Source organism: Urocitellus parryii, chromosome 6, assembly GCF_045843805.1.
Source record: "Urocitellus parryii isolate mUroPar1 chromosome 6, mUroPar1.hap1, whole genome shotgun sequence".
Classification (NCBI taxonomy): Eukaryota; Metazoa; Chordata; class Mammalia; order Rodentia; family Sciuridae; genus Urocitellus; species Urocitellus parryii.
In genome coordinates, this window is record NC_135536.1 from 88,884,689 (window position 1) to 88,911,662 (window position 26,974).

The following is a 26,974-nucleotide window of genomic DNA, read 5'->3' on the forward strand; positions in this document are numbered from 1 at the left end:
GCCAGGCGAGCGCGCTACCGCTGAGCCACATCTCCAGCCCTCAAAATGCAACTTAAAAGACTGAGACCTCTGTTTAATATAAAACACCTAAAAAGCAGTTTAGCTACTTGGTAAAGTCTGAGTAAGTAGTACTAGTTATAGCCACAAAATGATTTTTATAAAAACTCTGGGCTCTATGTCCCAGTTAACTCTGTAGATATCCCACTATGAGATAAGAGAATTTACTTCACAAGATCCCTGTAAAACCAGTTTCTTGAACTGTGGTTGGTCCAGGACAGTAGCATCAGTATGACTTGGGAATTTGCTAGAAATGCATATACTTGGCCCCATCCTAGACCTACTGAAGTCTGGCAGTAGAGCCCAGCAATATTTATTTACTTATTTGTAGTACTGGGGATTGAACCCAGGGTGCTTTACCACTGAGCTACATCCCCAGCCCTTCTTTATTTTGGAATAGGGTCTAGCTAAGTTGCTGAGGCTGACTTCAAACTTGCAATCTTCCTCCTGCCTCACCATCCCCAGGTAGCCAGTATTATAGGCTGCACCACTATGCCTGGCAGCAATCTGTTTTAATCCACCCCCTAGGTGATTTTTATCACTCAGGCTTGAAAACCATTGTTATATGCAGATACAATGGCTGCTTAATAAAACCTATTGGCTGGGCATGGTGGCACACACCTGTGATCCCAGCAACTCAGGAGCCTGAGGCAGGATGACCTCCTGTTCAGTGTCAGCTTCAGAAATTTAGCAAGTTCCTGAGCTAACCCTGTCTCAAGAAAAAAAAAAAAAAAGAAAGAAAGAAAGAAAGAATGAGGATGTGGCTCAGTAAGCTCAGTGGTAAAGCAGCAGTTAATGGAAATAGGATGATACAGAGACTTATGCTTATCACATTAAGGATACCTATACTCCTAGTAGATTGCTGGGAGTGTTCAAGAAATACCCTCATTCCCAAAAGCATTGCTCTGGGCTTGCTCTATCCAGGAACTAAGACACACATTCTTGCGGTCCCCAGTTGTGGACTGTTCTCACCTCCCACTCATGATTTTTTTTTTCTTTTTGGACTGGGGATTGAACTTGATGGTGATTTACTACTGAGCTGCATCCCCAAATCTTTTAATTGTTTACTTTGAGACAGGATCTCACTAAATTGCCCAGACTAGCCTTGAAATTGTGACCCTCCTAGCCTCCCACTTTCGATTCTTTCCTCACCTCTCTTTGGAATAACACCCTTTGATACCAACTCTGAACTAACATGATTAAGATCAGTCCAAATCAGCCAGGACCTAAAAAAAAGAATTTATTTCAATGCACAACATAGTAGGTGAGATGTATGTAGAATGTTTTATCTCAAAGGGGGGGGGGTAAACAACTAAGTCACCCTTCACTCGCAGCACAGGCCCTCAGAAGCCCCAGATCCTGCGCTCCAGGTACCAGGATGTAATGGTAAGGACCATTCTGTTCAAAAAAAAAAGCTCAAACAACATGCTCTCAGGACAGGAAGCTTTCTGCTCCTTTGTGTCTTGCTTCCTCTAGGAAGTGATGCTTTTCTGTCCAACCAGGTGTCCACTGGTAAGCCCCTGGAGAATGTATCCATCTTCCCATCTGTAGCAACTGTCCTAGGTCTCTGATACTCCATTTTGTAGTATACCTGAGGCCATTCTCTGGAGGTGCTGCTGCCGCAGAGGGGGCAACTGGGAATAGAGCTCAAAGCCCTCTGGGAGGCTGGAACTGGGAAGCTTATAATGCAGGAGGTGCTGCCGGAGACACTGTAGGAGAGAAGAAACATTATGAAGTGTGTAGTGAAATCCTGTTGTGGTCTCTGTCCATAAAACCCTCTCATCTCCCACCCTTCTAATGGCCCCAACCCTACCTCATCTGCTAGCAGCCAAGTTCTCTGCAGCATACTTCTTTGGACAGCTTTCACTTCATCCTAGAAACACAATAGGGAAAGGTGGCACCAAGCCAAAGGCCAGAACTCACCACTAGCCTTGCTTGACCCTCATCTCCTCTATAGCTGGCCTACAGGCAGCTCAATTGCTAGCTCCCTTCCTCCCTCTGAAGATAGGGATATAACTTACTGAGCTCTTTGGGTCCTGGGAGAAGATGAAGCTATTGACATGAGCCACAGCGACAGCATAGAGTACAGGACACCAATGTGGACGGAGTGCACCAGTAACAAGAGTCCTGAAGTAGAGCTGAAGGAGGGCCAGGTTGTCTTCGGGAGGGCCCGTATAACACTCCAGGGACACTGGCAACTGTGACAGGGGAAACAATATGCTGAGGAGAAGGACGGGAATGTGCACCACGAAACAACATGGTAGATGGTTGGTGGGCACATCCAAACCCAATCATGAGGGTAGAGATAAGGTCCTGGATTCATCTTTCTCTAGCACATGAAGGTTAAAGACTAAAGAGCAGAGCAGCAACTGAGAAGTAGTTGTGAATTTCTACTGCCTAGCACATATTATTTAATGAACGTAAAGCTTTTTTTTATTTTGGGGGTGGTAGGATAAAACCCAGGGCCTACTTTGTGTTAACTTCCTCACAGGCATGTAGATTTTTTCAGATTTTTTGTTATTTTAAGGAACCATGTATAAGTAGCATTGTACACAAACTTTATCTAAGTAATCATTTCTCTCTCTCTCTCTCTCTTTTTTTTTTTTTTTTTTGTACCAGGGATTGAACCCAGGGGCACTTAACCAGCCACATTCCCAGCCCTTTTGATTTTGAGACAGGGTCTCATAAAGTTGCCTAGGGCCTTGCTAAATTGGTGAGGCTGGCTTTGAACTTGCAATCCTTCTGTCTCAGCCTCCCTAGCTACTGGGATTATAGGAATGTGCCACCACACTCAGCTATATAATCATTTCTGTGTGGAATTAATAACAACATTTTAGAAAGAAAATTGTATCCAGACAACATGAACTTGTTTGTTTTGGTACTGGTGCTTACCACTGAGCCAATCCCCAGCCTGTTTTTTTTTTTTTTTTTTTTTTAATTAAACATTTTATTTTTTAGTTGTGGGTGGACACAATACCTTTATTTTATTTTTATGGGTTGCTAAAGATTGAACCCAGTGTCTCACACATGCTAGGCAAGCACTCTACCTCTGGGCTACAACCCCAACACCCCCAGACTGTTTTATTTTTTATTTTGAGACAGGGTCTTGCTAAGTTTCTTAGGGCTTGCTAAATTAATGAGGTTGGCTTTGAATTTGCAATCGTCCTGCCTCTGCCTCCCAGGTTGTATACCATCATGTCTGCCTCAGAGAACATGAATTTTGATAGTTGGTAATATAATCAAGCAGTGAATATGATATTTACATGATATTTTTAAAGTTTTAAGTTTGGGTAAAGGATGTAACTTAGTGGTAGAGCACTTCTAACATGCACGAAAGGCCCTGGGTTTGATCCCCAGCACTGAAAAAAAAATTAAATGTTTATTTCTTATGTGATGTAAGAAATGCTTATCTTTTTTTTTTTTTTTTTTTTTTTGATACCAGGGACTGAACTCAGGGGCACTAGACCACTGAGCCACATCCCCAGTCCTATTTTGTATTTTATTAAGAGACAGGGTCTCAGGGCTGGGGTTTTGGCTCAGCAGTAGAGTGCTTGCCTCCCATATATGAGGCACTGGGTTCAATCCTCAGCACCACATAAAAATAAATATATTAAAAAAAAAAAAGATAAAAGATCTTAAAAAAAAAGAGAGAGAGAGAGACAGGGTCTTACTGAGTTTGGCTTTGAACTTGTGATCCTTCTACCTCAGCCACCTGAGTTATGGTAATGTTAATTGAAAAGTTCATTATACAAGCCAAGCGTGGTGGTGTATGCCTATAATCCCAGTAGCTTGGGAGACTGAGGCAGGAGGATCACGAGTTCAAAGCCAGCCTCAGCAATGGCAAGGTGCTAAGCAACTCAGTAAGACCCTGTCTCTAAAGATCGAGTGCCCCTAACTTCAATCCCCAGTACAAAAAAAAAAAGAGTTCATTATACAGTGATACTATTTTTATAAAAATATATATGCATAGAAAAAGAACTAGAAAAAGATTTAAAAAAATGGTTACCACTGGAGGCTGGGGCTCAGGAGTAGTGCATTTACTTGGTATGTGTGAGGCACTGGGTTCAATTCTCAGCACCACATATAAATAAATAAATAAATAAATAAATAAAGGTCTATCAACATTTAAAAAAAAAAGGTTACCACTGGGTAATGGGATTATGGATGACTAAAATGTGCTAACTCTTAAAAATAATTTTATTTATATTTCTTTAGTTCCTTTTATATAAAAAATGTATTATATACAATGTTTTGTATATAAAACCTTTTTTTTGGTACTGGGGATTAAACCCAAGAGCATACTACTACTGATGTACATCCTTGGCTCTCAGCCCTTTTAGTTTTTTTATTTTGAGATGGATTCTCACTGAGTTGGTGATACTAGTCTGAAATAGTAATTCAATTGCAATCCTCCTCCTTAACCTTTCAAGTAGCTGGGAGGTAAAATTAAAATACTTATCTTTTAATTTTATCATAATAAGATATAATAAAAATAAAAATAAAATATTTAAAAAAATATTTTTAGCTGTAGATGGACACAATACCCTCCCTCCCTCCCTCCCTTCCTTCTTTCTTTCTATGTGGTGCTGAGGATCAAACCCAGTGCCTCACATGTGTGAAGCAAACACGCTACCACTGACCTACAACTCCAGCCCTAAAAAACAAATCTTAAAAAAGAGATCTAATTAGTAACTATAATTTGTAAGTTTAACTCCTTAATCTGAGGTTTGAGGCCCTCCAGGACTCTGTTTCTTAGCCTTGTTTCTAACACGTTCCCCAAAGAAACCTCTCCTCCCTCCCTGCGCCCTGTCATATTCTTTCCTGCCTTTTTTATTTTTGTTTTGTGATACTGGGATTGAACCTAGGGGTGCTTTTCCACTAAGTTATATTCTCAGTCCTTTTTTATTTTGAGACAGGTTATTGCTAAGTTGCTCAGGCTGACCTTGAGTTTGTGATCCTTCTGCCTCAGCCTCCTGTGTAGAGGCCTGGGCTAGGTTCTGCCTCTGGATTTTTAGTTATGTTATTCCACCAGGAACATCCTGTTCAAGTTTTTCAACAACTCAAATTCTATCTAACCTTCAAAGACTTCTCCTACGAGAAATCGCCTCTGATCTTTCCCTTCTCTGAATCCTTACTTAATACCTAGGAATCTGGATAATTCAGAACTATGGGCTTTTACCAAATTTCTTTTTATCTAAATCATAGTACCCTATGAGCAAGAAGCTATGCTCTTGGGGCTGGAGTTCTGGCTCAGCAGTAGAGCACTTACCTAGCATATGCGAAGTGCTGGGTTCAATCCTCAGCACCACATAAAAATAAAAAAACAAATAAAATAAAGGTATTGTGTCTAACTATAATATATATTATATGTATATATATATAAGCCATGCTTTGTTAATAATAATGAATATTTGGGCTAGGGATTTAGCTTAGTCGGTAGAGTGTTTGCCTTGCATGCATAAGGCCCTAGATTCAGTCCCTAGCACCACAATAAACAAACAAACAAATAAATAAATAAAAGAATGAATACAATTATATGCCAGATGCCTTGTTAAACCCTTTTTGTGGATTCTTCTAATTTGCTTAAGCCCACAGAGTTATAACAAACCTGAGGACCATGAAAGCTCCCACTGCTCAGGACTCCCCCCAGGACCCACTGTGGTGTGCCTTTGGCAGGCCCTGCTGGGCTGAGAAAGTACCTGACTCAGAGGCAGGCCCAGAGCTCTTAAGGCTCCCACGTGCTCTCCAAAGAGAGCAAGGCGCAAGGTGACACTGAATCGACGTTGTAGGGGAAGGAGGACCAGAGCTCCAAAGAGGTGATCCCCAAAAGAGACAGCTTCAAAATGCTCCAAGAAGCTGGCATATAGGTCAGGAAAAGAAGTCAGGCCAGGCAGTGGGCAGTCCAGGTTGAGGCTTGGTAGGACTTGAGGCTGACAGAGCCGGGCTAGGAGGGCTGCAACTAGACGCTGTACTGGGATCTCTCGGAATAGCTCACTGTCCACCAGGAACACACACATGAGCCGTGCCAGGCGGGCAGCAGGAGGCACAGTCCAGAGGGCCTCAGGGCGCCAGCTCTCTAGAACCAGCACCCACTGCAGGACCCGCATGGCTGTGCCCAGGGTGTCCACAGGAGGGACTCCTGAGGGAGTGTCGGAAGCTTGGTGATAGAGCTGAATCAATGGCAGGAAGGGCCAGTCGGTAGGCAGCAGAGTCTCCTTAGGTACAGGTAGCAGCAGAGTTGAGACTTGCTGTAGGTCCCCTCGGTGCAAAGCCTGGGAGGCCAGAAGGCTGGCTCGGGCTGGTGAGCAGTGGGTCAGGTAGCAGCTGCGGATGCTGGGGAGGTCCTGGCAGGCCTGAACCAAAAGAGCTCCTCGCCCACACTGATGGTCCCCACTGCTCCCTAAGGAGAGTTGATCGGAGAAGTCAGCTGCCTCTGGACCCCCAGATGCATATTCTCTATAACAGGACCCAAAAGCCAAAAACAAGGGTTAGAACCACAGTACCCAGAAGGCTGTGCCAGCTCTTTAGGACTTCCCAGAGGATTCTACATTCAATCCCACTCCTCTCTGCTCCTTGGATAACCTCCCACACAATGTTGTGTAGCAATTAAGAGAATAGATGCTGGAGCCAGCTGCTGAGGTGCACGTTCACATAAACTGTGCTTGTTCCCTTACAGTAAAATAGGGATAATAATAGACTCTTTCTATGTCATAGGTAAAATACAGTTAAATACCTAAGGGAGTCCAGTTAGAGCTCACACTCATTAACTATTATATGCACACAGTTGGTTTATATGCCATTTTTAGCCATACAGTTGCACTGAAGTCTCACAATCATATTCTGGGGTAGTAACCTCATCTTTCTTTACTAATGAAGAAACAGCAGCTCAGACAAGTTAAGTATAATCCATAAATAAAAGAGAATCAAACCTAGGTCTCATGGCTTCCAATTCAGACTCGTTATTAACTATTGCTGCAGCATCTAAAAGAGTTGAGTTGCAGCATCTAAAAGAGTTGAGTTGATGCCCCCAACCCTGGACTTACGGGAGGAACTCCAGGCGGAACACACAGCTTAGCAGCAGCTCCTGAGCAAGGTATTCACTTCCAGGCAGCAGCCGGCTCAGCAGGGCCAAGGCCATAGCATGAAAAAGGGCAGTATTGGTGGTCAGCACTGGCTGGAATGCTGCCTGCGGAGAGAAAGGCAGTGTCATTCAGTGTGGGGAAGATAGAGGAGGGATCAAAGCAGAGAAGAGTGAGGGAGAGGACATAAGCAAGATGGAGGATACAGATCCAGAATAAATGGAATAAAGTAGGAGCCACATGGTCTGGCAGAAGTAGCACAAGTGCTAGAGAAGCATGGGTAGTAACAGGGCAGAACCTGCAAACAAGGGGACCTACCACTTTTTGAGCCAGGGAAAGCACCAAGTACTGCAGGTGGTACTCATGGCGCAAGGCCCATGCAGAGAATGGTGTGAGGGGTGGGGCAGTCCCAGGAGCCACGCACTGGAGGAAGTAGTTCTGGAGTCCTGGGGCAGCCAATACAGCAGCCAGCTGAGAAAAAATAAGTTTGTTCAGATCTAGAAATTGACTTCCAGTCACTCAGAGAAATGGGTACTGGCAGAAAGACCTCTCTTTGCCCAGGTACCCCCCACCCTCACATACACCTTTCTTTCTGATTTCTGACATCTTGACCCCTGCCTGGCTCCTAACCAGGCACTTGGAGCTTACCTGGCCACATATGCCCTTATGGATCCGGGCCAGGGTGTTGAATAGAGAGAGGAGAGCAGTGAGGAATGGGAAGGGTGAGGCTGACCCAGCCAGACTGACAGGCGGACAACCTCTTGTGCAGCGTAGCGACACGAGACTGGAGAGAGCTTCAGGGGCCGGAGTGCAAGATAGCGGGTTACAAAGAGGGGAGCAGTGCCTGTAGACACAATGGAGAAGTTGACAGGGCTCTGGCCTGATGTGTACCAGACTAGAAAAGGCCATCAGGGGTTTGGCTATGCAGACAGGTGTCCACACTCAAAGCCCCACACAGCTACTGCCTGATAGGGATTCCTAGCAGGAATTTCCCTGAGGTCTCTGAGGATCTGTACCCTGGGATGGACCAGGGGAGCTGAACCCAAGAGTTCCACAAGGAGAGAAACAGCCTCCTCCCCTGCCTCCTCATAGCTACATTCACCCAGAACATACCTGAGGGAATCCCACAGGCGGCTCAGAGGGGGCTGACTTAGCAGAGGCAACAACAGCTCCTCCAAAAGGCGCTCCATGTCCTGAAGCCAGTCCTCTGGGCACAAGCTTGGCTGCAGAACAAAGAGCTCATTGAGCTAATGGTCCAAGACAACCATTCTCCCAATTCCTGTGGACTCAGATCAATCCCACAATTCCAAGAGCTTCAGAGAATCAGTCTGTAGGATTCTGCAGTTTGACCCTCTGAGGGAGGGAAGGTCCCAAGGTTGCTCAGGAACCCAAATCTAGGGTCACATGAAGTCAGCATAAAGCTGTAGGAAAGCTATGCTGCTGTTCAGGGGTCTCTAATCCTCACCTATATAACTCCTTCAAAGCTCTGTGAGATATGGAAGTGGGAAGAGGAGGTAAGGTAGGAGTTAAAAGGTGGAGGGTAGGACTGGGGTAGAGAACTTGCCTAGTAGGTGTTGGGCCATGGGTTCAATACCCAGCACCAAACACAGACACACACACATACACACACACACACACACACACACACACACACACACACACACAGAAATAAATAAAAGAAAACAAGATGGGGTAGGAAAAATTGGAAATGGGGAGGCAGAAACAGAGAGGTGAACTGAGTGGAGACAAAAAGGGAACAAGTAGGTGGAAGGCAGACAGATGCAGGTGTCCGGACATGGTGGCAGGCAGGCAGCACTCACCTGCTGGCTCCAGGTCTGGTAGTAGGCGTTCAGAAAAAGCAGACAGGCAGTGGGCACTGGGCCCAGGGCACTCCACATCTCAGGTCTGGGAAGCAGCTTCAAGGCCTGTTTTAGACATGGCTCGACCAGAGGCTGGAGTCCAGATACCTGTGTCCAAGTGACTGAGGAAGTAGGTGCAGAGAGGTAGACACCAGGGTCACTGTAAGAGTGACAAAAGGGGCCACAGTGAGGATTTTGCTATCCCACTCCCCTCTTAAGATCTAACCATTCTCTCCACTTGGAGGAGCATTCCCTCCTGTCTGGGGGTTGCCAGTAGAATGTTCCTACTGGCAGGCTCAGGTTATGGCCTACCTGGTGGATTCATTACAGGTGTTGCTAGCTGCCAGGGTCAGCTGGGTGAGGAGAGTAAGCAAGGAGGCTATCCGCTGCATGGACAGTGGCTGAAGTGGGTGGTTGCTGAGTTCCATGGGCACAGCCTGCAACGCTCGCATGAGCACTGGATACAGTTCCCTAGGGAAGAACAAGTATTAAGTTCTGATGTATGAAGGGGGATGAAGATGCAGGACACAATGTACAACCCAGGTCAGGGATCTGCCATCTGCTGAAGGAGAACTGGGACACAGAAGACCCCAGGGTATTCAAGGATGCCCCAACGAAAGGGAACTTATATCTGACTTCATCAAGATAACAATGCTTTTGTGTAAAACTTAGTTAACTCATGTTTGTCCCTCTCTTCCTCAGCAGGTGTTGACCCAGGAGTTTTTATCACCAGAAGAATCTCTTCTTCCTCTTTTTTTTTTTTTTTTCTTTTGATACTGAGGATTGAACCTTGGGTACTTAACCAGTGAGCCCAATCCTCAGCCCTTTTTATTTTTTGAGATCAGGTCGCACTAAGTTGCTTAGGGCCTCACTAAATTGCTGAGGCTGGCCTCAAACGTGATTCTCCTGCCTCAGTCTTCCCTGCTACTGGAATTATAAGCGTGCACCTCCAAACTGGCTAATCCCTTGTTCTTCATTCCTAGCCCCACTCCAAGCTTAGGATCTTGGGCAAAGCAGAGGCACCAGGTTAGTACAGAAGTGGAGGAGTCTACACCTACAAGGGAGTTTACACCCTGCCTCTCCTCACCTGTAAAGCTCACTGCCATGGCCATAGGAGGCAGCCACAGCCCACAGACGAAAAGCCTCAGTGCACAGTGTCTCGGCTTCTTCTGGGGGTAAGGGGAGTTCTTGGGGAGCCTCAGCTATGAAGCGACACAGGTGGCTTCGGAGATCAAAGCTGTTCAACTGCAGGTAGGCAGAAAGTCTGGTAATCAGGGCTAGCTGGAACTTACAATTCTAACCAGTGTCAGGTTTTCTCACTATAGAGATTGGCTCAACTCAGCCCTGCCCTGGTTCCAGGTCTATCTACATGCCACAGGGCCACAGCTCTGAGCAGGGATGAAACTACCTTGTCCTCTCCCCAATCTTTCTTTCTTTCTTTCTTTTTTAATTGTGCTGGGAATTGAACCCAGGGCCTTATATATGCTAGGCAAATGCTCTACCACTGAGCTACATCCTAGGCCTTAATTTTTTTTTCTTTTTCTGTGTGTGTGTTTGTGTGTGTATGTGTGTGTGTGGGGTGGGTAACTAGGGATTCAATCCAGGCCTTGTGCATGCTAGGCAAGCACTCTATTAACTGAGCTATATCCCTAGCCACCTCCCTCTATCCAGACCTTTTTATTTTATTTGAGACAGGGTCTTGCTACATGGCCTGAAATGATCTTGAACTTGAGATCTTTATTACACAGCCTCATGAGTAGCTGGGATTATAAGCATGTGCAACCATGCCCAACTAGACCTTCTTTTTAGTAAGCACTTGCTGGGTACTTTTTTAGGCTACTTGGCTATAGATGATGAGTGTCTCATTTGTATGTGGCTTTTCTGATCTGGGTCTACAGCAAGGAGAACCTCTCCACATCATGAGACCAGGGAAAGCCTACAGGATATACTAGGCTCCAGGTGATCAGGTTTCTGCCTGGTGGTTTCAGTTGAATTTCTAAATGATGGCATGAGCTGTCCACCTAGAGTTCAGAGGCCATCCTTAGCTCTCAACCTAGCCTTTCTGTGTCCTCCATCCCTTGTCTTATGCCTACTCACCAGCCGGGCAGCAATATTCCTACCAGCTGAGGCTAGGACTCGAAGCAGTTTCATGGCAGCAGCACAAGGCACTTTGTGTAGACTAGGGGTAGGTCCTCCCCCGATGGGGGCCCAGCAGGTGGGCAGAAACTCTCGAACTATGGTCTCTACCAGGCGTGGGCACTCTAGTACCTATGGGAAAAAGGAGCAAAAAGGGAGGTAGGGAGGCTGAGGATCAAGAGCAAGCCCAGCTAGGCTTGGCCCATTCCTTGCCCCACTTTCCTTCTCACCCTTGTGGCTGATTCCAAAGAATGCCGGGCCAAGCGGATAAGCACAGCCATGATGTCAAGGACCACAGTGGGTCCTGGACAGGTCACCTCCAGCACATACCGTAGCCGAGGCAACAGGTTGGTAGCCAGGAGTCCCTGGGGGTTGAGAGAGAATCGAACTGCTGAATGCAGTCAAGCCCTGGGCCCTGATGACCCCTGCTGCCCAACATGTTTAACTTCTAGGAAAGGAGACAGAAAAGCAGCTTTTCTTCTACCTTGATGACATCATAACGGGCCAGGTCAGGTGGAGGTCGATGTTCTTCCTCAGGCATCTTCTTTTTTGCCTTTTCTCCTGGGGGTTCTTCATCCTCACCCTCGTCTTCCTTGTCCTTCCGGCTGGGCATCAGAGGGAACACCGAAGCGCCATGATACCATGAGAAGGTGCTGTCAAGGAGCTCCTGCCAGAGGATAGGGGACAGGGATAGAAGAGGAGGAAGTGGCAGGAAATGGGTCCAGGGGTATGGTGGAAGCCCCCCGCAAATAACAGAAGGGGAAGGTTTCAAGATTTTAGGGTCTTTGGGAGAAGAGGGCGATGCCTGCTATCCCCTTTTCTGCCCTGCCCACAAAGTCTTAGCAATGGTGCATTCCTACAATAAGGAGTTAGTCCCTGATGCCTCTGGGCCACATTATTTTTTTTGGTGTCAAGGACTAAGCTCAAGAGCACTTAACGACTGAGCCACATCCTCAACCCTTTTGGTTTTATTTTTTAAACAACAAGGTTGCTTATAGCTCACTAAGTTGCTGAGGCTAGCTTTGAACCTGTGATCCTCCTGCCTCAGCCTCCCAAGCCACTGGTAATACAGGCATGAGCTACCATGTCCAGCCTTGGTATGTTCTTATTCCTATGATACCTCATCTCCAGGAGCCACCAACAGAGCCCGAAGAGCCCGGACAGCAGCTGCAATGACTCCATCCACTCTGTCATCCAGGGAGAAGCGCAGTAAAAAGAGGAAACCAGCATCCAATAGGAGTTGTAAGACACTGCCCACGAGCTGCTCCCCAAACTCACCAGCCTGGGCCTTGGGGGCAGAAGGATAAAATTTTGCTGAAGATGCTGAAAGTATACAGAATCTTTGTCCACTCATAACCCTGTGTTTGCCCCATTTTCAGTCTGACCCACAGACAACTGCTGTATGGGATAGTACCAGGCTGAAAAGGGCAGGAGGTAGGAAAATCAAAGGTCAAGGAGTAAGGGTGTGGGATGAGGCTGGACAGGACCAGGCCAGCAGTCCACTTACCCTGCTAATGACCTGGGACAACACATGCAGTGCTAGTGTTCTCTGCTGGGACACCCGGCTGCGGGTCAGGTGGAACAGCTCCTGTAGAGAGTACCCTGCTCTCTGGGGCAGGGAAAAGAAGTCAGAAGGGGCCAAAACACACGGCAGTGCCTCCAAATACCCAGCAAGATATCAAGGGAAAGACAAAGATAAGTAAGTGATATCCCCTGCTCCTACTCTCCATGGAACCTCAAGTTGGTACAGCAGATAGGATATGAGCGCAAGTAATTAACAGTTAGTACTGAGAATGTATTAACAGCAGACTAGAAAGGGTGGACCAGGAAAAATGATCTGATCTCAGTGGATGGGTAGAGCTTCAAAGGTCTGGCATACAGCAAAGGGCAAAAACATTTCCTGGAGTGAGTCCTCAAGGTTCTTGAGCACATGGAATGTGAGGAGGAACCACAGAGTGGTAACATCAGGAGTGAAGGAGGCAGGTCCAGGGTCAGCAGAGACAACCTGTGGAAGAACTGTCTTCACAAGCTGAGGAACCAGGACCTTATTCTGTGAGCAGACAGGAGCTGTGAGATTTTCTGAGGCAGGGCATGGCTTGAGCTAGGCCAGAGAAAATCAACATGGCAGTCCTATAAAAAACTGAATGGCCTGAGGGACAGTGTGGAAGACTTAATGATTGAGCAGACACAAGACCATGAGGCCATGATCCAGGGAGCATCATGGGGAAGTGACAGAAGTTCTAAAACTAACCAGAAGGCGAAGAGAGAGAAGTAAGATTTTGAGCCTTAGAAACTGAATCGACAGCAAGGCTATGAACTGGATCAGAGCACACAGGATGTCAAAGGCAATTGATCAGAGGTCTTTTTCCACATGGTTGTTAAAAGCACTTGCCAAGAGCTACCCAGTCCTCCCTGGCCTCCATGCCTCACCTCTGCCTCTTCTCCATGGTGATGCAGGCCTAGATGGGTGGGTAGGTCCACATCAGGGGGTAGCAGCTCTCCCTGAAGACTGAAGCGGGCCTGCATTCTCTAATGGGAAGAGAAAGAAGACTGAACAGGTGGTAGCAGCAAATTCCCCATATGCATTCCTCACATTTTTTTTTTTTTTTTTGCAGTATTATAGGGAAAAGAATTTTTGTGGTATTGCAAAACCCAGGGCTGCTCTACCACAGAACCATATCCACAGCCAAGATAGCTTGCTCAGATGCTGAGGCTGGCCTCAAACTTGGGATCCTCCTGCCTCAGCTTGCTGAGTAGCTGGGATTATAGATCTATATCACCACACCCGGCCCACTCCTTACTTTTAACCTTAGGTAGCTGAGGACTTAGGTCCTGACTTTACTTCTGACTAGAAATGGGGCTTTTCTGATCATAAGGGCCAGGCAGAGTGATGGGAGAGGAAGGTGAAAGCAAAGGAAAGATGCTTTTCATGCGCAGGTTCTGAGGACAAATGCAACAGCCCCACCTTACCTCCTGTGTCTGCTGCCGCCGGAGTGGGGGCAGGTCCTGGGTCCAGTGGAGCTTTTCCAGCTCAACAGTGTCCATGTGTAGCCATTCTTTGTGGGGGGTCACAGGCAATGTCTGTGCTGGGGAGATGAAAGAATGATAGTATTACCTAAGGGGCTTAGATCACTAGTCCACTGGGGCCTCAGTCAGCAGATAGCAGCTGGCATATCGCTTCTACCCAGGATTAGAAACTTCTACCCTCAGTTATGACTAAGTGGTATGTCCTGGGGAATGGAACTCCTGGGACCTGGGCAAATACCTCAGCTATGGTAGACACACCCAGTCCTGGCTCTAGCCCTTTGCTGACTTCAAGAATTTGTTGGGAAGGGAAGAGAAGGAAAGAAAGAGAAGAGAGAGGGAAAGAGGAACAGAGAAGGGATATATATCAGGCAAAGCGTAGCTCTCTGCTCTCTAATGCCGGTTTGCTTAAGGAGCTGGGGAGTGGAGACAATGAGGAGATGGTGGTTATATCTGCTCCAGGGGCAGGATATAGAAACACACCCCTACAATATCATCCTGCTTCCTCACCCCTGCCCCCACTCAACCTGCCCAACTGGCCCAGAGCTCCTGCAGAAGCAGGAGGTTCCTGGCTATTGTAATTCAATTTCTTCTTTTGTTAATCCCTAATGAAATAATCTAGTTTCTGGGAAATGAGTGCTTCCACTGGCCTCTGCTTCTGGTCTGGCATGTCCATAGACCTTTGTCAGACTTTTCCTCTCCCATTACCCTGGCCCTGCATCTCCCCACAACACTGAGAGAAGAGGCAGAAAGAAGAGTGGGATGGAAACAGCCAGACTGGGCAGCTGTAGCAAGGGCAGGAAGACGGTCTGCCCAGGGAAGGAGCATTCACCACCACACTGGGCTGCCTCTTACCAGGGAAGGGGGAGAAGGAGCAATAATAGAATAAGAAAACAGGAAGCCTGTGTAGGAAGATGTGCATCAGCAAATAAAGACTGATTTGAGCCAATTTAAAAATACTAATGAGGATTAATATTCAATGTCTAAGGGCAGAGAAGCTCTCGCTTCCCCATCCACCAGGGCTAGGGGAAGGAACACTTCTCTACTTTTATCCACCAAAAGATAGTTCCCTCTTCCAAACCTGGGACTCCTGGCTCCAGCTTATCCTCTTTGGTTGGTTCACTAGGAGAAGCTGACTTGATGGGCTCCTCTTTGGTGACAGGAACTGAGGGTTCTCCTGGCCTCTGTTCCTTGGTGGCCTTCTCTCCCTTTTGCTCATGGGTGCGGCTATGAGATCTCAAAAAGGCAACCAAGCTGGGGTCTGGAGACAAGGTAGAGGGGAGAGAGTGAAGGCAGATCCTCCCTAGCCTCCTAATACCTGACACCTGCTGCAAGTTGCCCACCACTGGTTGCTAAGAACCGGACAAGTTGTTTCTCAGTCTTGGCCTGAGCCCTCTGGGCTCTCCTGTGGCCCTTTAATAACCCTACATCCTCATACCTTCAGGTGCCCCAGGGCCGTGACCACTCCACTTTTCCCCTGCTCCTCACAGTCCTCAGACCCAAGTTCTCTTGTCCCTGTGATTAGCACCAGGACACAGGTCTGAAATAAGGAGCTAGAGAATGAATTAATGAATGCTGACTAGTACCAAAGAGAAAGCACTCAGGGGAACAATTTCCCACAACTTTACTCAGCTAATTTATTTATGCATGTCTAGTACATTACATAGTTACCAGATATATAGTGGGGCAAAAGATTGATTAAATTTTGAGTGTTTTGTTCAACAGAAACTAGGAGAGAGGTTTGAAATACAAGTGTCATACAACAGATTATGTTCTATTACAAAAATGTGCTGTAGGGACTGAGGTTGTGGCTCAGTGGTACAGCCCTTGCCTAGCATGTGTGAGGCCCTGGGTTTGAGTCTCAGCACCACATATAAATAAAGTCCATTTGCAACTAATATATACACACACACACACACACACACACACACACACACACACACATATAGTGCTGTAGTTAGAGTATGACTAATAAAGCATAGTGTATACTACACCAGTACAGTAAAACATAGCACATTGGTGGCTAAGAACAGGACCTGAGGGCTGGGGTTGTGGCTTAGTGGTAGAGCGTGAGTGAGGCACTAGGTTTGATCCCTGGCACCATATAAAAATAAAATAAAGGTATTATGTCCATCTACAACTAAAAAAAAATTAAAAATAAAATAATAAAAAGAACAGGACCTGAAGCTAGATGCTGTGGAATATGCCTGAAATTCTAGCTACTAAGGCAGAAGATAATAAGTTTAAGGTTTCTTGGCAACTTAGTGAAAATTAAAATGGTCAGGAATGAAATTCAGTGGTAAAAGTGTCCCTGGATTCAATCCTCAGTACAAAAAAAAGAAGAGTAGGGCCTAATACCAGATAGAAATCCTAAATCCTAGGTTTAGTCTTATTTGTAAGGCTGGGCGTACAGTTTAGTGGTAGAACATTTGCCTTGCATGGGCAAGGCCTTGGGTTTGATCATCACACAGAAAAATAAAATTAAAAAAAATCTAATCTGTGTTCTTTATCAACTATATAACCTGGAGAGAATATCTCTAGTTTTGAAATTTTTTCATAAGTAAAATTAAATTAATACCACTTCCCTCATAGGAGTAGTTTAAAGACAAAATGGAAGAATGCATTAAAATACTCAGTGCACTGCCTGGCACTCACAGTAACCCTTCCTCAATAAGTGGCAGGCCTCCCCGGCCTGGTCCCAGCTGGAAAGCCTGGCACCCATACCAAGTTGAGCCAGCAAACGCTGTTGCTCCTGCAGAATCTCCTCAGGATCCATGGCTTGCAGTCTTGCTACATTCTCTTTGTGAATGGTCTGCGCTTCCTGTTGAGCTTCCTGGCCCCTGAGCCCTTTCCCTGTGATCAGATGAGGTCCCTGAAAGCTGTGGCTGTTCCCCAGAATATGGTCGCGTTGGTCCCTAGGAGTGGGTGTTTCACAGGTCACAGCACCTGGAAGAAATGTATGATCAGTTTCACTGCCCTGTTTTCCTGACTTAATGGACCTGTGGCCCTCTTCACTAAGCCTATTAGCCCTGGAGAAAGATGAAGACTCCGAAGCTTTCCTGAGCAGAATGGAAAGTGTACTGAGTGTGGCATAGGACTCTAGGCACTCTGTAAGTAGGGCGTTGGATTTTCTGCTCACTCTTCCCCTAAGACTTATATGAAAAGATTCCCCTTGGAAACATAGTTTCTGACTCTTCACTTGTTATGTCAAGGTAACCATCTACCACCAGGGGCCTACCCTACGCTCTTCCAGTATAATCTGCATCACTAATAGAAATTCATAAGCTGGCCTGTAGCTCAGTGGTAGAATGCCTGCCTAGCATGCACTAGGCCCTGGGTTCTATCTTCAGAATGGCAAAAAAAAAAAAAAAAAAAAGAGAGAGAGAGAGAGAGAGAGAGAGAGAGAGAGAGAAACAAAGAAATTTGGCTTATATCTTTATTTTGTAGCTTTTGCCAGACATTTCTACCCCTTTGCCTTTCTCTTAGAGTCATATAATAGCCTACCCGCTCTCTGTACCTAAGATTCAAAGCAGATCCAAGGCTCCTAAACTTAGTACTCTAAGTAGGGAGATGGGATGACTTTCTCTTGAGATGGCTCAAATGCATCCCCTACTTAAGACAGGGAAGATGTATATCCCAAAAGATCTCAAGATCACGTATTCTGAAAAGGCCAAGCCTGAGGATCTTTAGCCCCAGCTTACCCTCTGGTGGATCCAGGTTGGGCACAACTTCCTCAGCTGACAGAACCCTACTTTCAGACACTCTCCTGGCTGCAATCTCCTGGGCAAAGATGCTTCTCTTACCAGATGTTACTAGCTTCCCCTTGTAGAGAAAAAAAGAAAACCCAGATTATTAATGCTCATTATCCACTCTATCTCATCTCCATATGCCAAGGTCTCTAGAACAAAGAGACTTTATACTCAATAAAATTGATAAAATACACTAATAATCTCCACAGGCTATAACCACAGTACTAAGGAAAAGTAGGTTGTAGAGAAGCTTAGGTCTTGAAATCTGATACATAAAAGTTAAATGAGGTAATGTGTATGAAGTGCTTGATATGGTCTGCTTCAAAATTAGAATAAGTTATGTCAGGCACAGTGGTACATGCCTATAATCCCAGACACTCAGGAGGCTAAAGCAAGAGTATCACAAATTTGAGGCCAGCCTCAGTAATTTAACAAGATCCTCAGCAACTTGGCAAGACCCTATCTCAAAATAAAAAATAAAAATGGTTGGGGATATAGCTTAGTAATAAACTGCCCTAGATTTAATGTCCAGTACTTGGGGGGAAAAAAAAAAGGAGTAAACCAGATATAGTAGGGGCAAATGCCTATAATCCCAGCTACTGAGGAGGCTGAGACAGAATGAGGAGGCTGAAATAGAAGGATCAAAAGTTTGAGGGCAGTTGGATATGGTGGAACAGGCTTGTAATTCCGGAGGCTTGGGATACTAAGGAAGAAGGACCATAAATTCAAAGCCAGCCTCAGCTATTTAATCACACCCTATCTCAAAATAAAAAATAAAAAGGGCTGGGATGTAGCTTAGTGGTTAAGTAGCCCTGGGTTTAATCCCTGGTACCATACATACACACACACACACACACACACACAAAAAAAAAAAAAAAGTTTAGGCTAGCCTCTCAACTTAGCAAGATCCTATCTTAAAACAAAAGGGTTGGGGATGTAGCTCAATTGTAGAGTGCTTCCTTAGTATATGTGAGGCCTTGGGCTCAATTGCCAGCACTGCAAAAACAACAACAAAAAAACTATCTGAAGAAGATGTACTATGAGATCCATCTGATTATCCACTAAATACCACCTACCCGGTTCTCTTGTGAGCGATGAAATACAGCGGGGAAAGCAACACCACTGGGCACAGGCAGATTCACAGTCACTGAACTTGTATCTCGTTCCTGTGGCAACAAACACAAAACAGCAAAGATGCACACACTTCCCCAGACTGGAGCATATCCTACTGGCCCCGGTTCTGCGTAATGAGAACTTCAATCTGGGGGATCATGAATACACCTCATATCAGGTCTCAGGAATTCTAACCCAGCCCAAAGGGGAAGTGTCTACCTTTTTGAAGCACCCTACACTCTAAACCCTCTCCCCCCAATATTCTGTCTGCCCTAAGATGCCTTGTTCTGCTTAGCCAGGGTAAGACGCACAATAATTTTGGTCAAGACAGCAGTGATGTGCTGATCATGCCTATTTAGCTTCTCTTCAGGGTCCTCATCCTCAGGCAGGGGGCAGCCAAGGCTAGGCCTGGCTCTCTTTGGGGGAGCAGGAACCAAAGCTGGTGGTAAATCTGGTAAGTCTGAAAGAAAGAAAACAACAGATGTGAGTGCATCCATTCCCTCAAGGAAGACACCAAGCCAATAGGAGAAAAGAAAAAAAGGCAGCTGCTATAGGGCTCTGGCTCTGGCTGTGTCATTCCAAGTAAGATATTTAATCTTTATGAGCCTGTTTCTTCACCTATAAAATGGGACTAAAGCAACAGAGGATATGCGGTGTCTGAAATAATGAAGGGGCAAAGCCACATGTGGTGGCACATACCTGTAATCACAGTGACTCCTGTGGTTGAGGTAAAAGAACTATGAATTAAGAAGATAACCTCCGGAAGTCTGGCATAGTGGCGCATGCCTATAATCCCAGTGGCTTGGGAGGCTGACACAGGAAGATCTAGAGTTCAAAGTCAGCCTCAGCAAAAAGCCAGGTGCTAAGTAACTCAGTGAGACCCTGTCTCTAAATAAAATACAAAATAGGGCAGGGGGTGTGATTCAGTGACCAAGTGCCTTGGAGTTCCATCCTGGTACACACACCCGCCCCCCCAAAAAAAGAAGCTAACCCCAGCAATTTAGAGAGAACCTGTCTCAAAAGTAAAAATAAAAAACAAAGGCTAGGGTTGTAGATCTGTAGTAGAGCACTTGCTTAGCACACATGAGGCACTGGGTTCAAGCCTCGGCACCCCATAAATATAGGTAAACAAAGGTATTATGTCCATCTACAACTAAAAATATTTTAAAAATGAAAATAAATTTTAAATATTAAAAAAAAAAAAAGGTATATGGCCTAGCTCAGTGGTAGTACACTTACTCCTGGGTCCAAGCCTCCAATAATCAGTAAAAAACAAACAAATAAAAAACTCCATAAGGATATCTTTTTTTAATCCATAAGGAGATCATAAGAAAGGAAAGCTGGGGCTAGGGCTCAGTGGTAGAGTGCTTGCCTCACATATATGAGGCACTGGGTTCGATCTTCAACATCACATAAAAATAAATAGATATTGTGCCATCTACAACTAAAAAAAATATATTTAAAAAAGAAAGAAAGGAAAGTAATAGGCCAACTTTTCTCGTGAATTTAGATGCAAGTATCTGAAAAAAATTTTTTAAAAATAATGATGGAGGGGCTGGGGCCGTAGCTCAGTTGTAGAGCACTTGCTTTGTGTGTGTGAGGCACTGGGTTTGATCCTCAGCATCACATAAAAATAAATACATATATTGTATATCTACAACTAAAATAATAATAATGATGATGATGATGATGATGGAGCCGTGTATGGTTGTAATCCCTGTGACCTGGGAGGCTAACAAAAGGATCAGAAATTCGAGGCCAATTTCAGCCACTTAGCGAGGTTCTAAGCAAAACTTTGCAAGATCCTGTTTCAAAATAAAAAATCAAAATGGGGCTGGGGATGGAGCTCAGTGGGAAAGCACCCTTGGGTGCTTAAATTCCCAGTACCAAATTATGATGATGATGATAATAATGGTGGTGGTGGGGGCTGAGGATGTGGCTTCAAGCGGTAGTGAGCTCGCCTGGCATGCATGCGGCCCAGGTTCGATCCTCAGCACCACATACAAACAAAGATGTTGTGTCCGCGGGAAACTAAAAAATAAATATTAAAAAAATTCTCTCTCTCTAAAAAATAAAAAAATAAAAATAATGGTGGTGGTGGGGCAGAATGATGAAGGAGGGGACTCCGAGGCTGTTCTTTTATTCTCAAACTCACACCTGAAGGCACTCACCATTCAGCTTCACTACATCTCGATGGTCCTGCAATGGAGACTGGTTTTGAGTAGCATCACCACTTTTCCTACTTCCTTTCTTCACTAACTGTACTGCTGGGGCTGCACCAGCTGCAAGAAACTGACTCTGGAAATGCAACAGATCCACCTCCGACTCCCCAGGTTTTGGTCTGGACAGCATCTTGATTTGACACTCCAGCTGCTTCCTAGGTATGACTTTTCCAGAACTACTTCTGCATGAAGATTCCTCGTCACCCCTAAGAACAATAAAGATGATGGGTCCTCTGCAAATAAACCCTGGTTCTCATTACCATGCATCAGGGATTACCCTCCTTCGCCATGAGTTCATGGGAACTCATTCCTCCTCATTCATATCTTATTGTCATTCCCTCCCTATTCAACTCTCCCTGGTATCATCAGCTTAGCAAAAATATTTACAGTTATTCAGGTTGTTTACAATCTGTAGTTAAGAATTTTCAGGGCTGGGGTTGTGGCTCAGTGGAAGAGTACTTGCCTAGCATGTGTGAGGCACTGGTTCAATTCTCAGCACCACATACAAATAAATAAAATTAAGGTCCATCAACAAAAAAATATTAAACAACAACAAAAAAAGAATTTTCAAGAACAACCAACAGGAGATATGAGAAAAATGCCATAGGAGCAAGGGAGATAAATATGTCATAACAGAAAGTGGTGATTCTGTATCAAACTGGAATGAACATACCTGAACTAAAGATATTAAAATTATTAAAAACATTGAGCTGTAGAAAACCAATATATAAAAGTCATTTGAGAGACGGGGTTGTGGCTCAGTGATAGAGCATTTGCCTAGCATGCGTGAGGCACTGGGTTTGATCCCCTGCACCACATAAAAATAAACAAATAAAATAAATGTGTTGTGTTCATCTACAACTAAAAAAAAATTTTAAAAAGGAAAAAAAAATCATTTGAGGGTCTAGGGTTGTAGCTCAGTGGTAGAGAGCTTGCCTAGCACATATGGAGCACTGGGTTTGATCCACAAAAAAATAAAGAAATAAAATAAAATAAAGGTATTATGTCCATCTACAACTAAAAGTAATAATTAAAAAGTCAATTTACTGTCTATATACAAGCAACAAACAACCAAAAAGTGAAGTTAAGAAAACAATTTCATTTAAAGAGGATCAAAAAGAATAAAATATGTCAGAATAAATTTAACCAAAGAAGTATGAGATTTGCCCACTGAAAAACTACAAAACATTGTTGAGTCATTCATGCCTGGTGGCACACACCTGTAATCCCAGCTACTCAGGAGGCTGAGACAGGAGAATCACAATCCAGTGAGACTCTGTCCCCCAAAAATAAAAAAGTTTTAAAGAGCTGGGGATATAGCTCAGTGGTTGAATACTTGCCTAGCATGTGTGAGTAATGCCATGGGCTTAATCTCGACTGGGAAATTGGGGGAGGGAGGTTGTTAAATGACAGAGGACCTAAATAAAACATCCTGTACTCACAAATTGGAAGACTTAATACTATTAAGATGGAAATACTTTCCAAATCTGCAGACTCAATGTAATTCTGATATAAATTCCAGCTGCCTGTTTTTACAAAATTGAAAAGTTGATCTTGAAATTCATATGGTAATGCAAGGGACCCAGACAAGCCTTAAAAATCTCGGAAAGGAACAAAGTTAGAGGACTTACATTTCCCAATTTTAAAACTTATACAAAGCTATTTTAATCAAGACTGTGCTACTGACATAAAGACAGACATATAAATCAATGAAATTCTAGTGCTCCAACTAATTTTCAACAAGGATGAGATTTTTTAAATGGGGGAAAATAGTATTTTCAACAAATGGTACTGATAAATTGGATATTCATATGTGAAAGAATAATGTTTTTTTTTAAAAAAACTAACTCAAAATAGATAAAGGAGCTAAGTATAAGAGCTGAAATTGTAAAACTGTTAGAAAAAAACATGGTGTAAATTCCTGTCTTTAAATTAGGCAACAGATTCCTAAACATAACCACAAAAAGTAACCAAAGAAAAGACAGATAAACTGGATTTAACCAAAAGTAAAAACTGAAGTGCATCAAATGTTAATATCAAGATAATCCACAGAAAGGGAAAAATATTTGCAAATCACAAAACTGATAAAGGACTTGTATGTAGAATATTTAAAGTACTCTTACAACTCAACAATTAAAAGACCCAATTTAAAAATGCTCAGGAGCCGGGTATGGTGGCATATGCTTGTTATCCCAGGGGCTCAGGAAGCTGAGGCAGGAGGATGGTGAATTCAAAGCCAGCCTCAGCAACTTAGTGAGGCCCTGAGCAACTCAGAAACACCCCGTCTTTAAATAAAATATAAAAAAGGCTTGGGAACGTGGGCTGGGACTGTGTGCACTTGCCTGGCATGTGTGAGGCATTGGGTTCGATTCCCAGTACCATATATAAATAAATAAAATAAAGGTCTATCAACAACTAGAATTTTTTTAAAAAGGGGGGGAGGGGCTGGGAATGTGGCTCAGTGGTTAGGCGCCCCGGTTTCAATTCCAAGTACTAAAACAAAAGAGACCCTGTCTTAAAGAAAAACAAAAAAAAATAAAAAATTAAAACCACAACAAAGACCAGAAGTCTATCGATCAATGGTAGAGTGCTGTGTTTAGTATGTGCAGTGTGAGGCCCTAGGTTCAATCCCCAGCATCAAAGAAAGGAAAAAACAAAACAAAACAGGAAAACACCACAAAACTTCACACCCACTAGGGAGGCTATAATTAAAAAAAGAAAAAAAGGCGGCATTGGGGGTGGTGGATAAAGCTCAGTTGTTAGAATGCTTGCCTTACACACACAAGGCCATGGGTTTGATCCCCAGCACTGGGGTGGGGGGGGAAGAAAATTTAAAAAATAACAAGTGTTGGCTAGGATGTAGAGAAATTGGCACGTCATTTATTCTTGGTGAGAATGTAAAATGGTGCAGCCTTTATGGAAAACAGTTTGGCAGTCTCTCAAAAAGTTAAACATAGAGCTACCATATGACACAGCAATTTGACTCTTTGGTATACACCCAAGAAAAATGAAAACATATGTTCACAAGAAAATATACATGAATGTTCAGAACAGCATTATTCATAATAACTAAAAAGTGAAAAACAAATGCCCATCAACTGATAAATGGATCAGCAAAATGTGGTATATACAATGAAATATAATTTGTCAATAAAAAGAATGAAGTTCTAAGTCAGGCACAGTGGCTCACATCTGTAATCCCAGCAGCTTGGGAGGCTGAGACAGGAGAATCACAAATTCAAAGCCAGCTTCAGTAATGGCAAGGTTCTAAGCACCTCAGTGAGACCCTGTCTCTAAATAAAATATAAAATAGGGCTGGGGATGTGGCTCAGCGGTCAAGTGCCCCTAGGTTCAATCTTTAGTATCAAAAAAAAAAAAAACAAAAAACCTACAGAATGAAGTTCTGATACATGCTAAAACATGCATAAACCTTGAAAACATGCTAACTAAAAGAAGCCAGTCACAAAGGACCTTACAATGTATGATTCTGTTTATATAAAATGCTTGAAATAGTTAAATGCATAGAAATGAAAAGATTAGTGGTTGTCAGGGGCTAGAAGAGCTGGAAAGAAAAGGGAATTGACTGGTAACAGGTATGGAACTTCTGAGATAAGGAAATATTCTCTAGATAGTGAAAAGTGTTGGTGAAAACTTGTGGAATATACTAAAAACCACTCAATTGTAGGCTTCCAAGTGGTTAATTTTATGGTGCTTGAATTATATCTCATTTAAAAAACAAAGCCAGGGCTGGGGATGTGGCTCAAGTGGTAGTGTTCTTGCCTACAATGCGTGAGGCACTGGTTCGATTCTCAGCACCACTTAAAAAAATAAAATAAAATAAAAAGATATTGTGTCCACCTAAAACTAAAAAATAAATATTTAAACAAACAAACAAACAAAAACAAAGCCACCCACAGGGGTACTGCACACCTATAATCCAGCAAGTTTAGGTAGGATTACAAATTCAAGGTCAGCGTGGGCAATTCAGCAAGATCCTGTAGCAAAATAAAAAGGGTTGGGGATGTAGTTCAGTAGTAGAGTATCCCTGGGTTCAAACCCCAGTATCAAAAAGAAAAAAAAAAAAAAAAACTTGAAACATGCACGGTGACACAGGTCTGTATTTAGCTACTTAGGAGGATGTGGTGGGAGGTTCTTAAATTTAAGGCCAGCCTAGGCAACACAGTAAGATCCCCCCTGAATTAAAAAAAAAAAAAAAAAAAAAAATCTTGGGCAGATCAAATATGTCTGTAGGGCTGAGAGTGTAGCTTAAAGGTATAGTGCTTAAATGAGTGAGGCCCAAGTTTCAATCCCAGCATCTCCAAAACAAAAACAAGTTGGGAAACTACTTTGGAACTCCCATATGAGTTGCCAATAACAATAAAACTATTATTATTATTATTATTATAGTTAAGACTTATTGGGCACTGAATATATGGCACATATTAGTTTAAGCACTTCTTTCACATTCACTTATTTAATTCTCACAACTACCATATGAGGTGGGATACAATTGTTATTCACATTTAATAGCTGAGGAAAAGGGATGCTGAGAAATTTAAGTTATTTGCCCAAAGTCTCAGAATTAGTAAGTGATAGGACTAGGATTCAATTCCAGAGCATCAATCCATGCTACACTATAAAGAAACTCCTGAAGAACAAAAGCTGGACATACACTAGAGACTCAATAGGGACAACTGACCTTTAGTGTCCAATAATTTCTTGTGGAATAATGTCCTGTACAGGATGTTTAGGAGCATTCCTGGCTTTTACCCATACTCCTCCCCCAGTTGTAACAAGCAAAAATGCCTCCAGATAGTGACACTGAGGATGAATGGTAAACACAAATACATTAAAAAAGCAGTACATCACAGTGACCAAATGAGTTATATAGAAATTAGTAGTACAGGATTTCAGAGTTGGGTTAGATCCCTAAATGTTTAAAATAGGGCTGGATATTGAGGTAAGTCATAATGCACTTTGCAGAGTCAGAATAGTTATGGGCACCAGCTTCGGAACATTAGGCTAGAGATCAAATGCCAGCTCCACTACTTACTAGCTGTGTGAATTATTTAAGCTATTCCAACTCCAATTTCCAAAACTGTAAAATGTGTATAACAGGTCCTACAGAATAGGAATTTTGTGGATTTAAATGACTATGCACAAAGCACCTATCACATTATCTGTTATTCACATAAATAAAAAGCTAGCAAGTTTTTAGTTCTAAGTAAAGCCACAGAAATACTTCCCCACAAACTCCAGGGCTGATTTTATCCAGAACTAATCTGTGATAGAAGCCATAACATCTTGGACTACAGTATGGATGATTCCTAGCGCTAACAATGGACTTTTGTAGTTTCTCGGGTTGCCTCTTATCTTACGGCCTGTTCTCCTATGCCCAGATGCCCTCAAATCGGGTCCCGCGACTGTCCTAGGCTCTAGTTAAGTGTCCTGGACCACTCACGTCAGCCATCAGAAATCACCGAGCTGCGGGTTGATGAAGGGCCATGCCCAAGATCTATATACCGAATAGGTAGCAACTCCTCCCCTACAGACCAAAGACCTTCAGGCGGGTTACGACCGAGGCACCGAACACGAAGCCCCTGGATTCTCCGCTCCGAGTCACCTTAAGTCAGTCCCTCCAATCCCCGCCACCTACTAGCTCGAGGTCCGCCTGGGCGCCGCCATATTGGACCGCAGAGCCGCGCTTCCGCCACCGCTAGATTTTAGCTTCCGCA

General features: G+C 44.0%; 1 protein-coding gene across 3 annotated transcripts; it reads right to left on the bottom strand.

Annotated features, from left to right (window-relative positions):
- Positions 1-1,293: 1,293 nt before the first annotated feature.
- On the bottom strand, positions 1,294-26,929 carry Rpap1 (RNA polymerase II associated protein 1). Of its 3 annotated transcripts, none has more exons than XM_026392193.2 (25): positions 26,896-26,929; positions 21,189-21,445; positions 19,329-19,477; positions 18,981-19,070; positions 17,857-17,977; positions 16,880-17,101; positions 15,237-15,416; positions 14,102-14,217; positions 13,562-13,660; positions 12,639-12,740; positions 12,252-12,419; positions 11,616-11,798; positions 11,362-11,496; positions 11,093-11,263; positions 10,083-10,240; positions 9,308-9,466; positions 8,957-9,155; positions 8,250-8,359; positions 7,785-7,980; positions 7,455-7,607; positions 7,101-7,243; positions 5,757-6,513; positions 2,079-2,255; positions 1,871-1,930; positions 1,294-1,766 (listed from the first exon to the last, which is right to left on the bottom strand). In XM_026392193.2, the coding sequence occupies exons 2-25, from the start codon at positions 21,367-21,369 to the stop codon at positions 1,617-1,619; spliced, it is 4,179 nt and encodes a 1,392-aa protein (XP_026247978.2). In that variant the 5' UTR covers positions 21,370-21,445; positions 26,896-26,929; the 3' UTR covers positions 1,294-1,616. The 3 variants fall into 3 exon arrangements, with proteins under 3 accessions (XP_026247978.2, XP_026247991.2, XP_026247984.2); XM_026392206.2 differs by having other exon boundaries at positions 26,863-26,920; XM_026392199.2 differs by lacking the exon at positions 26,896-26,929 and adding an exon at positions 26,701-26,836.
- Between the last annotated feature and the right edge of the window lie 45 nt (positions 26,930-26,974).

Excerpts from the sequence above, each read along its gene's own strand:
- Rpap1 (XM_026392193.2), bottom strand. The coding sequence starts at position 21,369 with ATGCTGTCCAGACCAAAACCTGGGGAGTCGGAGGTGGATCTGTTGCAT. Across the intron at positions 15,417-16,879 it reads GCGTTTGCTGGCTCAACTTG|ACCCCAGCTTGGTTGCCTTT; the intron begins GTATGGGTGCCA and ends CCTTGTCTCCAG. Across the intron at positions 1,931-2,078 it reads CCCAGGACCCAAAGAGCTCA|GATGAAGTGAAAGCTGTCCA; the intron begins GTAAGTTATATC and ends TTGTGTTTCTAG.